The sequence below is a fragment of the Babylonia areolata genome, chromosome 13, assembly GCF_041734735.1.
Source record: "Babylonia areolata isolate BAREFJ2019XMU chromosome 13, ASM4173473v1, whole genome shotgun sequence".
Classification (NCBI taxonomy): Eukaryota; Metazoa; Mollusca; class Gastropoda; order Neogastropoda; family Buccinidae; genus Babylonia; species Babylonia areolata.
Window position 1 is genome coordinate 4,434,492 of NC_134888.1, and position 13,171 is coordinate 4,447,662.

The window sequence follows — 13,171 nt, forward strand, 5'->3', positions numbered from 1 at the left end:
CAGTAACGTGACTCAACATCAGTTAAGTGCAAAATTTGGATGCGGCTGTCAGTTTTTTTTTCCTGACATCAGTCTCCAACAATGAAACTCAATAACAAATGATAAAATGATAACTTATTTTTTCCACATGCCTTGATTCAGTAAATGAAAAGTTGTCTGCTTTTTCTTGTACGGGTGATTCATTCCATAATTGCTATTGATTGCAATGATATAGTTATGGAATGCTGGGTATTGGTCTTGGTTATGACTTCCATCTGTTATTGTTAAAGTTGACTGTATTCAGATTAAAAAAATCTTTTTATGTATTTTTTTCCATCTATTCTGAATTGTCATATTAAATTTATGTACAAAATAAAACGGTGGTCGACCCAAGAAAGTCCGGGAAAACACGAAAAAAAAAAAAAAAAAAAAGAAAAAAAGAAAGAAAAAGATCTGTGTTGACATCAAATATAGAGCTGCGTTGGCATCAAATGTAGAGCACTGTCGACATCAAATATAGAGTTATGTTGACATAAAAAAATATAGAGCTATGTTGACGTCAAATGTGGAGCTGAGCATTACAGTAATGCTGCCCTCATCATCGGCTAAACAGGGAATGAACTCTTTCGGTTTTCAGCCGTGTCACTTCATGGAAAATTCGGTTACATTGTACATTGAAAGAAAGCTGTTCTGTGCGATTATTTACATTTCATATTTCCTTGACTCTCTCCATACGAACGGCGAAAGAGACGGCGTTAACAGCGTTTCACCCCAATTACCATCATCAAAAATATTGCAAGCGGAAGGCTCTTATACTGAAGAGGTGAATGTTGACAAAGAATACCACAGTTCTGACGACGGAAGCTAAAAGTTGGGTCATTCAGACACCATCAGAGAGAAAGAAAAGATTCCCATTATGAAAGAAAGTCGTTACGTAGGGGTATATAATTTTCCTTTTTTTTTCCTGACTGAGTAAAAGTAGGAAATGATATTCTCTTTTCGGAATCAAACAAATTGTGTGAAATTAGACACTGATGTGACCTACAACGCCACAGTAATGTTGAATTTTAACGTTTTCCAAACGTTAGAAAGCGGTCACATTTTAGTTGTTGTCTTTTGGTTCGAAGGTAAACGTTACTGAAACATTAACGAGCAAAATTACGTTACCTCTGTGATGTAAATGTAACATTGTCTGGTTAACGTTTCCTTAACGGCAAATTGGTACTTTTTGGTTGACTTTTGTTCAGCAGAGAAACTTGAGTCTAACAAGGAAGAAAACATTAAGGTGACACTGATTGTGTAAAGTTAACATTGCTTGCTTAAGTTTTTGTTGTTGTTTTGTTTACAGCATTGATTTAACGTTAGTCTAACAAGCAACAAAAGGTTAGGGTAGCGTCGGTTCTGTAACACAAATAAATGTAAGGATTTTTTTTGTTGTTGTTGGCAACGTTAATTTGACGTAAGTCTAAAGATAGCGTGCTATCATGGTACGTAGTTTTCAGTGATGGATAAAATGGTTCCATTCCGTCCTAAACTGTGGTGCTCTTGATTGTGCCAGTCTTGATGATGGCAGACTTCGGATGCTGTCAGTTGGTTTGAGTTGTGTCATTGACTGCTGAAAACGTGTTGTTTCCATCGATTCCTGGAAACGTGTTGTTTCCATCGATTCCTGGAAACGTGTTGTTTCCATCGATTCCTGGAAACGTGTTGTTTGCAGCGATTCCTGAAAACATGTCGTTTGCATCGATTCCTGAAGACGTGTTGTTTCCATCAGTTCCTGGAAACGTGTAGTTAGCACCGATTCCTGAAAACGTGTTGTTTCCATCGATTCCTGGAAACGTGTTGTTTGCACCGATTCCTGAAAACGTGTTGTTTCCTGAAGACGTGTTATTTCCATCGATTAACGTGTTATTTCCATCGATTCCTGAAAGTGTGTTGTTTCCGTCGACAGGTGAAAACGTGTTGTTTCCGTCGACAGGTGAAAACGTGTTATTTCCATCGATTCCTGAAAACGTGTTGTTTCCATCGACAGGTGAAGAAAACGTATTCTTTCCATCGACAGGTGAAGAAAACGTGTTGTTTCCATCGATTCCTGAAAAAGTGCCGTTCCCATGGTCCGTTCCGTTGCTGCCAGTGGAGTTTGAAAGCGTGGCACCGCCACCAACAGGCTGCTGGGTTGCTGGAGATTCTGTGGAAGCGGAAACCGCAGAAGAGTTGTTCGCAGAAAGAGTGGTGGTGCGGTCTTCTTCCGGGTTGGACGACGAGTTTGAGGAGCTCTCGTTGGACGCAGGTGGGTTCGGTTGTGGCTGTGATGCTGGAGGCTGCGTCGTGACTGTACGAAAACAAAGAACAAGAAAATGAACAAGCAATCAGGCATGGAGATGAAATGATTAACAAAATTAATAGTAAAGAGTGGTGACTCTCTCCATTCACAAGGTACGCGACTTCAAGTCAGTGCTGCTTACGCTACCGATTCAGCTAGCAGACAGGTGATTGAAAGGTACATTGGAACAAACCCAGACACTTCCTCAAAAAAACGGAAGCGCCGGGCCTGTCCTTGTACCGATCATCTGACATGTGCACACAGCAGCAAAGACAGAAGATATGTGCAAACACAAATAAGGTTTTATTCAAGACTGACATAGCCTCTTTAATCCTGAACAAGCCACACAGAACTCATGGACAATACAGAACAAACACATGGTTGCCTCGGTGGTTTTTCAACTGGAAATGAACAAACATTTCTTCTGTCTTTGCTGGTGTGTGCACATGTCAGGAGATCGGTATAAGGACAGGCCCGGCGCTTCCGTTTTTTGAGGAAGTGTCTGGGTTTGTTCCAATGTACCTTTCAGATCAAATCAAATTGTTCACCAATGAGATGAGTTCTACACAGTCCATGCACATAAATGTGGGACATGACCCCCACAGAAGACACGAAATACAATGAAAGGAAATGGAGAAAAAAGAAGAAGAAGAAGAAAAAAGAGGATTAAAGCGCAAAAAAAAAAAAAAAAAAAAAAAAGAAAAAAAAGAGAACAGATGAACAACAAGACCAAGAGGTGGCTAAAAACAGGCAGGTAGACAGGAAGGTGGAAAGGCAAGACAAGGTAAACATCACCGAATGCTGATACCCATGTTAAAAAAACAAAACAAAAAACCCCCCAAAAAACTCAAGAGAATTGTTACCTTCCCCTAGCTCATCGTCTCCAGGCACTGACATCACTCCCCCGCCCTCACCCCACCACCCACCCACTCCCTCCACTCCCGTTCTCCAGATTCCAGCATGAATCCACCCCTCAAACCCCCTCCAAACTGACTTATCCCCTATGGCAGTAGAGTGATGGCCTAGAGGTATAACACGTCCGCATAGGAAGCGAGAGAATCTGAGCACGCTGGTTCCAATCACGGCTCAGCCGCCGATTTTTTCTCACCCTCCACTAGACCTTGTGTGGTGGGACTAGACGCTAGTCATTCGGATGAGACGATAAACCGAGGTCCCGTGTGCAGCATGCACTTAGCGCACGTAAAAGAACCCACGGCAACAAAAGGGTTGTTCCTGGCAAAATTCATAGAAAAATCCACTTCGATAGGAAAAGCAAATGAAACCGCACGCAGGAAAAAAATATTTAAAAAATGGGTGGCTCTGTAGTGTAGCGACGTGCTCTCCCTGGGGAGAGCAGCCCGAATTTCACACAGAGAAATCTGTTGTGATAAAAAGAAATACAAATACCTTGATGGGCCCGGGTGATTTCATGCAGGTCAGAACCAGAATGATTCTATAATTATTACTACGAGCGTTCCCCCCAAACCCCCACGCCCTCTCTACAAAAACAAACAAACAAATAAACAATAATAACAACAACAACAAACAAATAAACAAAAAAGAAAAAGAAAAAAACAACAACCAAAAAACAAAAACAAAAACAACAACCCCCCCCCCCCCCACACACACACACAAAAACAACAAAAAAAATCTCCAAGGGAGTTAATTCAGTGCCAACAGTAGACCCCCTCCCCTCCCCCCCCAACCTCTCCCCACAACTACCCGCCCCCAACCATCCAAAATGATCTCCCTTGGAGTTATTAATTAATTTTGGGACTGGTCCAAAATTCGCCCCACCCAACTCCTGTTCGTGTGGAAAATATCGGGAAATTCCCCCCCCCTGACCCCTCCCCTCCCCCCCCCCCCACCAAACCCCCCTCCCCCAACAAACTCCCTACAGTTCGCCCCCCTCCCACACAGTATCCTCCCCCCGCACTCCCCCCCCCCGCCCCCCTCCCCCTACATGTTTTTATTCTTCCCACAATATTTCGTTGACTCGCTTTTTCCAGTCCCCCCCCCCTCCCCCTCTCTCCCCCCCTCCCCCACCCGCCACCTCTGACACCGGCACGCGACGTAAATTATGCAGATGTCGGAGGTCAGCGGGCCAACGTCATTGTCATGAGAGTGCGTGCAGCCGCTTTTTTAGGAAGCGAGCACTATCTTTGGCACGGACCTGATACCATTATCGTCTTCTCTTATTCTGTCTCTGTCTCTGTCTCTCTGTCTCTCTGTCTCTGTCTCTCTCTCTCTCTCTCTCTCTCTCTCTCTCGAAGAAGAAGAAGAAGAAGAAGGATAGGCAATGCCTAAAATCTTTATCCTTGAGTAATAAGGTTTTTGAATCTCTCTCTCTCTCTCTCCCTCTCTCTCTCTCTCTCTCTCTCTCTCTCTCTCTCCCCTCTCTCAATGTCTGTATGTCATCCACTAAGGAACACGTTAATAAACAGCTAGCAATTTACTTGTATAAAGCCTTAAAGATTAGAAATACAATATGCAGTTGAGTGTGTGCTAGTTTTCCGCTTTTTTTGTTATTATGTGTGAATAAGACTAAATGCAGATAATGACTGTTTTTTCTCATTTTCAGGTTACAACTGTGTTATGTTACATATCTGAATATATTACCTCTGTAATGTTTGTTTACACCACCCCTTCATGAGGGGCCATGGCCTATATTGAATAAAAACATCCGTATCCGTATCCGTATCTCTCTCTGTATGCCTGACTTCCTATCTGTCTGTCTCTCTGTCAGTCTGCCTGCCTGTCTGTCTGTCTGTTTCTCTGCCTGTCTTTTCTGCTTGTCTGTCTTCTGTTTATCCGTCTTTCTGTCTGCCCGTCACTCTGTCCGTCTGTATGTCAGCCTCTGCCTGCCTGCGTGCGTGTGTGTGTGTGTGTGTGTGTGTGTGTGTGTGTGTGTGTGTGTGTGTGTGTGTGTGTGTGTGAAGTCAAGTCAAAATGATCTTTAATTGAGGGTAAAAGAATAAGCTTGTTCACCTTTTTTTCCCCCATCCTGCCCTCTGTGTGTGTATGTCTAGTCTGTCTGTCAGTCTGTCTGTCTCTGTCTCTCATGCTATTACCCCACCCACCCACCCACCCACCCTTCCGTTCCCTTTATACCCCCCCCCCCAACCACCCACACCCATAACTGAATGGAGTCTCCCGTCGGTCCGACGGATGAGTAGGCAGGCAGGCTTATCTGTCGGTGTGTGTCCTCATAATTATGGGAGAAGAGGCCGACTCTGGATGCGCAGCACTTCCCACAGGTGTTGCAAGGGAAACGAAAACGTCTCCAGAAGCTGAGCCCTGCTTCCTTCGCTCACGCTTCTCCTTAATGGTCAGTGTTCTCTTGTTTTCAAACGTCTTTATGCCACTAGAGCACAGCATCCTACACAACTACACCCCCCTACCCCCGCCCCCCTCCCCCCTATTCCACGCTGGGAAAAACCTGAGCTCACTGTGCATGATGACGAATAGCATACCCACTGCACACTATTCACCCACCACCACCACCAACAACCACCACCAACCCCCCCCCCACCACTCCCACCCCCAATGTAACAACAGTCACCCGATTGTCGCGTGCTACAGGGTGTGGTGGGAAAGGGGCGAGTGGTGGCTGGGGTGGGGATGTGGGTTGGTGGGGGAGGGGGGGTGGGGGGGGGGGGGTGGGGGGGGGGCTGGCGGAGGGGTGTGGGGGAGAGGGGAGGGGAGGGGCAGGAGGATAAGACAGTTCGGAACCAACTTGTAAATTGCCGGTTGTTTAATGTTTCATGTGGCAAGTTTTTTTGTTTTTGTTTTTGGTTTTGTTCAGGTGGTTTTTTTGACTCACTTGTATAAACAAAGTGAGTCTATGTTTTAACCCGGTGTTCGGTTGTCTCTGTGTGTGTGTGTGTGCGTGTGTGTGTGTGTGTGTCCGTGGTAAACTTTGACATTGACATTTTCTCTGCAAATACTTTGTCAGTTGACACCAAATTAGGCATGAAAAATGGGAAAAATTCAGTTCTTTCTAGTCATCTTGTTTAAAACAATATTGCACCTCTGGGTGGGCACAAAAAATAAAAAATGAAGCCTAATTATATGCAAACCGCATTTACTGTTATATTTATATTTTTTGTATTCTCTAAACTTGGCACTTTGATCTGATATTCTGACACAACAAGAGCAGTCATTATTATCATTTTTTGTTCAAACAGGAACTTCTTTTGCTAAGCATGGAAGTTTTATTTATTTTGGAAACGTTTTGGTGCAGATAGTAAAAAAGGGAAATTAATATGTAATTAATGCTAGGGGACTTAAACATTACATTTTGAAATTATACTCAATTACATAAAAAGCTTGTGTGTTTTACTCTCAGTGTACAGGGCCTTCACTATGTTCATTCGCCCAAGTGGTCTTTTTCGGAAAAAAACTAAAATCAATATGAAGAGTAGACTTTACAGATCTGTTGGCTGAGCCCTGAAGGTTATGGGCAAAAATCAATTGCGTACACATATTTATACACATTCAAAGCGCGTGCTCATATTCTTCGCGAACGCGAACGACGCCATTTTGTTTCAAGTTGTTGACCTGCCCGTTCAATCCTCTATTCAATGGACAATACACGATAACATGTGATGGAAAGTTGGAGAAGGAGACCGTTAAATATTTATTCAGAGAGAGATTTGTGAACGCCTCATCACTTACTGGATTATGCCCCAAACTGCCATAAAAATATCCACAGAATCAGGCGGAATTCACAGTTAAAAATTGTAAACCATGCGAGTTAATACCCTTGAACTGATCACGATGAAACGAAAAAATTTCCAGTCTTGACTTTTCTCAAAATGAAGTCCATTTCACTTCTTACGACGTTTAGAAGTACTTGTACTTTGCTCTGCATGTTATTAGTTTAACAAAATACTAAATTTTCATATCAACTTTAAAACTATACAACTAGAATGAACATAAAAGAGAAATTGAATCGACCGTGTCGTACTACATTCCCGGCGGGTGTAACTAAACTTGTACATCTATCTAGATTTAGTGAAAACGGCTAAATGTTGCAGTGTGATTGCGGCGATAGCCATTAAAAAGAATTTTTAATTGCCCTTAAAGATTTTTTGAATGCCCAAGATACACCAGAAAAATATGATTTAAACAGCGTTCTCACTGCGAATACCGCAATTGATTTATCGCCCTTTAAAAAAAGTATGTTCAAATGCTAAATTTATATGCTTTATAATAACAAATACAGAACACATTTTAACGATTAGATTTAAAAAAAAAAAAAAGTGTATCACAAGTGAGTCTTGAAGGCCTTGCCTCTCTTGTTTTTATGTTTGTTTGTTTCGTCGTCTGTTGGGCAACAGGAAGGAATAGTACTGGCTGTACTCACGTGACCTGTGCACCTCTTCCTCACCCCTCCACCCCCCTCCCCTCCCACCTCCACACACACACACACACACACACACACACACACACTGCCCCATCCTCCACCCCGCTACCACATCCACGTTCCTCTCTAACCTCCTTCTGCCGAGCACGCACCCGACACACACACACACACACACACACACACACACACACACACACACACACACTTATATATATATATATATATATATATATATATATATATATATATATATATATATATATATCCGAGACACATGCACACACACTCACACATATCCGAGACACATGCACACACACTCGCACATATCCGAGACACATGCACACAAACACACACACACACACATTCGACAGAACCCCCCCCCCCCCCCTGCCCTCCCCCCCTCCTCCCCAACACACACACTCACATCCATACACATACAACAACACACACACACACGGACACACACACACACACACACACACAAAAACAAAATATTTTTTTTTGGGGTAAAAGTCACACAGACCGGAAACTCCGGGCACCACAAACTGCACGTGAGGGACCTCCTGAAGGCGGAGAACCTTGGCGCTTCCCATGAGGATGCCGAGTCCTGGAGGCAGGACCACAGTGCCCTGGCCCGGGTAGAAGGCGGCGTCCCTCGTCAGGGTGTCCAGTACCCGGGCCTTTCCGGGTACCTCCCCACCCAGGGTAGAGAAGAAGAGGGCGAAGGTCGTCACCACACTACCCTGGCTGGTCATGCAGGGTGGGGGGGTAGGGGATGGTTGGGTGTGTGTGTGGGGGTGGGGTGGGGTTGAGGGTGTTGTTATTGAGAAGCGTTTGTTTTGGTCCATTTCTTCTTCGTCGTCGACGTCGTCATCGTCGTCGCCATTGTCGTTATCGTCATCGTCGTCGTCATTGTCATCATCATCATCATTTAGTCACACAACAGCAACAACGACAGTAACCGAAATAGCAGCGATGCTGCTACTGCGGTTTCTGCTACTGCTACTAAATAGATAAAGAAATGAATAAGCAAGTAATTAAGTAAGTAAATGAATGAATGATTGAATAGATATATAAATGAGTCTATAAATAACGTTCTTTCTTCTTTGCTGCTCCTCACATCCGGAACAACCTTCCTCATCATATCCGTGCATCTGACTCTATTTCTGCTTTTCGCTCATCACTAAATGTATGTATGTATGTAATCATGTTGTGTATGTTTGTATGCATATATGTATGTATATATTTTTGTATGTATTGTACGTACGAGTTTGTATGCGCATATACATGTATATTGTGCATGATTGTGAGTTGAGGACGGATTGTGTTTCGTATGCGTGTGTGTGTGTGTGTGTGTGTGGATTGTAAAGCGCTTTCGTGCAGTGAGGAAAGTGCTGATAAATGTCTAGTTATGATGACGATGACGATGATGATGATGAATGTTTTATGTGACTTGTGATATCTTTCTTTCATGTAAAGGGCCCTTAGCTCTTAGAGAGAAAGGGCGCTATATAAATGTACATCATCATCATCATCATTCTTCTTCTTCTCCTGATTATTATAAATGAATGAATGCTGCTGTTGTTGATGATGATGTTGATGATAATGATGATGGTGTTTTTTTTCTTTTTCTATGTTTCTATGTTTTAACCCGGTGTTCGGTTGTCTGTGTGTGTGTGTGTGTTTGGGTGTGTGGTAAACTTTAACATTGCCATTTTCTCTGCAAATACTTTGTCAGTTGACACCAAATTCGGCATAAATATAGGAAAAATTAAGTTCTTTCCAGTCATCCTGTTTAAAATAATATTGCATCTCTGGGATGGGCACAAAAAAATAAAAAAGAAGCCAAATTATATGCAAACTGAATTTACTGTTATATATATATATATATATATATTCTCTAAACTTGGCACTTTGATCTGATATTCTGACACAACAACAAGAACAGTCATTTTTATCATTTTTTGTTCAAACAGGAACTTCTTTTGCTAAGCATGGAAGTTATATTTATTTTGCATGTCTTTGGTGCAGAGAGTAAAAAAAGGGAAATTAATCTGTAATTAATGCCAGGGGGCTTAATTTGCTTTAAACTGATCTTTCTCATCTTAAACATTACATTTTGAAATTATACTCAATACATAAAAAGCTTGTGTGTTTTACTCTCAGTGTACAGGGCTTTCACTATGTTCATTCGCCAAAGTGGTCTTTTTCGGAAAAAAAAACTAAAATCAGTATGAAGAGTGGACTTTATAGATCTATTGGATGAATTGAGAACGCCTCATCCCTTACTGGATTATGCTCCAAACCACCATAAAAATATCTACAGAATCAGTCGGAATTCACAGTTTAAAATAATAAACCATGAGAGTTAATACCCTTGAATTGATGAAACGTAAAAATTTCCAGTCTTGACTTTGCTCAAAATGAAGTCCTTTTCACTTCATACGATGTTTAGAAGTACTTGTACTTGGATCAACATGTTATTAGTTTAACAAAATACTCAATTTTCATATCAACTTTAAAACTATAAAACTAGAATGAACATAAAAGAGAAATTGAATCGACCGTGTCAACCGGGTGTAACTAAACTTGTACATCTATCTAGATCCAGAGAAAACGGCTAAATGTTGCAGTGTGATTGCGGCGATAGCCACGTCTCCTTTACCGAGGACTTAAAAAGAATTTTTAATTGCCCTTAAAGATTTTTTGAATGCCCAAGATACACAAGAATAATATGATTTAAACAGTGTTCTCACTGCGAATACCGCAATCGATTTATCGCCCTTTAAAAAAAAAAGCATGTTTAAATATATTTTTGAACGTCAGGTAAGGCGCCACGATAGTGTAATGGGTAAGACAGTTTCTTCTCACCCGAGCACGCGATGTTTGATTTTGCCGTTGGGACTTTTTTTTTTTTTTTTTTTTTTAACCCGAAGCTTTATAATAACAAATACAGAACACATTTTAACGATTAGATTTTTTGTGTGTTAAAAAGTGTATCACAAGTGAGTCTTGAAGGCCTTGCCTCTCTTGTTTTACTTGAAGCGTAAATGAATGCGTGCATGATGTGTGTTCCCGCGTTGAACAACTTACCATGTCGATGTCATGCTTATGTGTGATTTTGAGAGAGAGAGAGAGAGAGAGAGAGAGAGAGAGAGAGAGAGAGAGAGAGAGAGAGAGAGAGAGATTTGAAAGAAAGAGAGAGAGAGAAAAGAAAGAAGAGATAGAGAAGAAAGAAAGTGAGAGAGAGAGAGAGAGAGAGACAGGAGGAGGGGGAGAGAGAGAGACAGAGACAGAGACAGAGAGACAGAGAGAGAAATAAAAAAAGAAAGAGAGAGAGAGAGATGGAAGAAAGAAGAGAGAGAGAGAGAGAAGAAAGAAAGAAAGTGAGAGAGAGAGAAGATAGAGAGAGAGAAAGAGAGAGAGAAGATAGAGAGAGAGAGAGAGAGGAAGAGAGAAAAGAAAGAGAAAGATAGAGAGAGAAAGAAAAGAAAGAGAGAGAGAGAGAGAGAGGGGGGGAGACAGAGACAGACAGATGCAGAGAGATAGATAGATAGATAGATAGACAGACAGACAGACAGACAGACAGACAGACAGACACACAGACAGAGATCCAGCGAGAGAAAGATGCACATCCTCACAAGAAGTTCCTATTCCCCTATGTGTGTTGTGTGAGTTCACCATACCTGAGATTGTACACGGAACAGCCACGGTACCTGCCCAGAGAGCTGTCTTCGGAAAACACTGCTGTCATCTGGAACAACAACGACAACAGTCTCGGTTCTCTGTCAATCCATGCAGCTGAATACTACTACTACTACTACTACTGCTACTGCTACTACAATAAAAAAGATATTTTTTTTTTAATGATGATGATGATGATGATGATGATAATAATAATTCTTTAAAATGATAAAAATTATAATAATTATAATGATGATAATGATGATGTTGATGACGACAACAACAACAACAATAATAATAATAATAATGATGATGATGATGATGATGATGATGATGATGATAATAATGATGATGATGATTATGATGATAATGATGATGATGATGATAATGTTAGTAATAATAATAATAATAAATGATGGTAATAGTAATAATAATTCTTTCTAAAGGATAATAATGAAATGAGAAGAAGACGAAGAAGAAGAAGAAGAAGAAGAAGAAGAAGAAGAAGAAGAAGAAGAAGAAGAAGAAGAAGAAGAAGAAGAAGAGGTATTCATATAGCGCTGAATCTTGTGCAGAGACAAATCTAAGCGCTTTCACACCAGTCATTCACACGCATGCATAACTTAAAAAAAAAAATTTGAGAAACTGAAGTCAGAGGAAGAGGTAGGGGAGGGAGGCTGTCTTAGAAACAGATGGGTTTTAAGGCCAGACTTGAAAGATTAACTACTACTACATCTACTACTACTATTACTGCTACTAACACACACACACAAACGAAGCACCGTATAATTTACATAGACTCATGTTGTGTGTAAACACACGTGAGCCATTGCTGCTACTACTACTACTACTACTGTATTTGTATGGTGCAAGCTCTTTATGGAATGGGAACAAAAAGTTTTATATGAAAAATATACATATACAATTGTACATAATCACAATAACAGCAGCAAAAGTAGTAGTAGTAGTAGTAGTAGTAGTAGTAGTAGTAGCAGTCATGGGTCTAAATCAGACAGACTGGCAAAAAACAAACAAAAAGAAAACAAAAAAACAACAACAACAACAACAAAAACGTCAGACTTACATTACGACGGAACATGGCCTCGAAGTCTTGAAACGCCTGCGATGATTGGTTGGTCATTTCGTCCTGAAACTGGTGATTGGTCACCGTCACTTGGAGTTCCACCACTGGCCAGACCAAGATGGAACGTTAATTAATTAATGAAACACATACACAACACTTCTGTGGAAGTGCTCAGTATTTAGAACAGAAAGATCGAATTCCATGTCAATTGAAGGTAACAAGACACAAGGTGATGATGATGATGATGATGATGATGATGACAATGACGAAGAAGAAGAAGAAGAAGAAGAAGAAGAAGAAGAAGAAGAAGAAGAAGAAGAAGAAGAAGAAGAAGAAGATGATGATGATGATGATGATGCAAAAGAACAAGAGGATGATGATGATGGTGATGGAGAAGAAGAAGAAGAAGATGACGATGATGATGGAGAAGAAGAAGAAGAAGATTGATTGATTGATTGAATCTTTAATGGGTAAAGAATTAGGCACAGTAAAGGCCTTTTTACAATTCTGCCCATTTAACGACATAAAAAATAAAGAACGAACGACACAAAACATAAAAATAAAGAAATAAACTGAAATAAAATAAAATAATAAGAACGACGAATAAGAATAGGAACTTGAATAGTCTATTAAAGGTAACAAAGCGATGAAAAACTGGAACAATTGGTACATTACATGTACATAGGTACTTACACACACACACACACACACACACACACACACACACACACAC

General features: G+C 41.0%; 1 protein-coding gene across 1 annotated transcript in view; it reads right to left on the reverse strand.

Annotated features, from left to right (window-relative positions):
• Positions 1-1,508: 1,508 nt before the first annotated feature.
• Positions 1,509-13,171, reverse strand: part of LOC143289320 (uncharacterized) — a 20,335-nt gene continuing 8,672 nt past the window's right edge. The window contains exons 5-9 of the mRNA XM_076598320.1: positions 12,439-12,542; positions 11,357-11,424; positions 8,194-8,417; positions 2,040-2,311; positions 1,509-1,562 (exon numbers count right to left, since the gene is read on the reverse strand). Of these exons, the coding sequence (XP_076454435.1) occupies positions 1,509-1,562; positions 2,040-2,311; positions 8,194-8,417; positions 11,357-11,424; positions 12,439-12,542 (722 nt within the window). The remainder of the gene's footprint in view (positions 1,563-2,039; positions 2,312-8,193; positions 8,418-11,356; positions 11,425-12,438; positions 12,543-13,171) is intronic.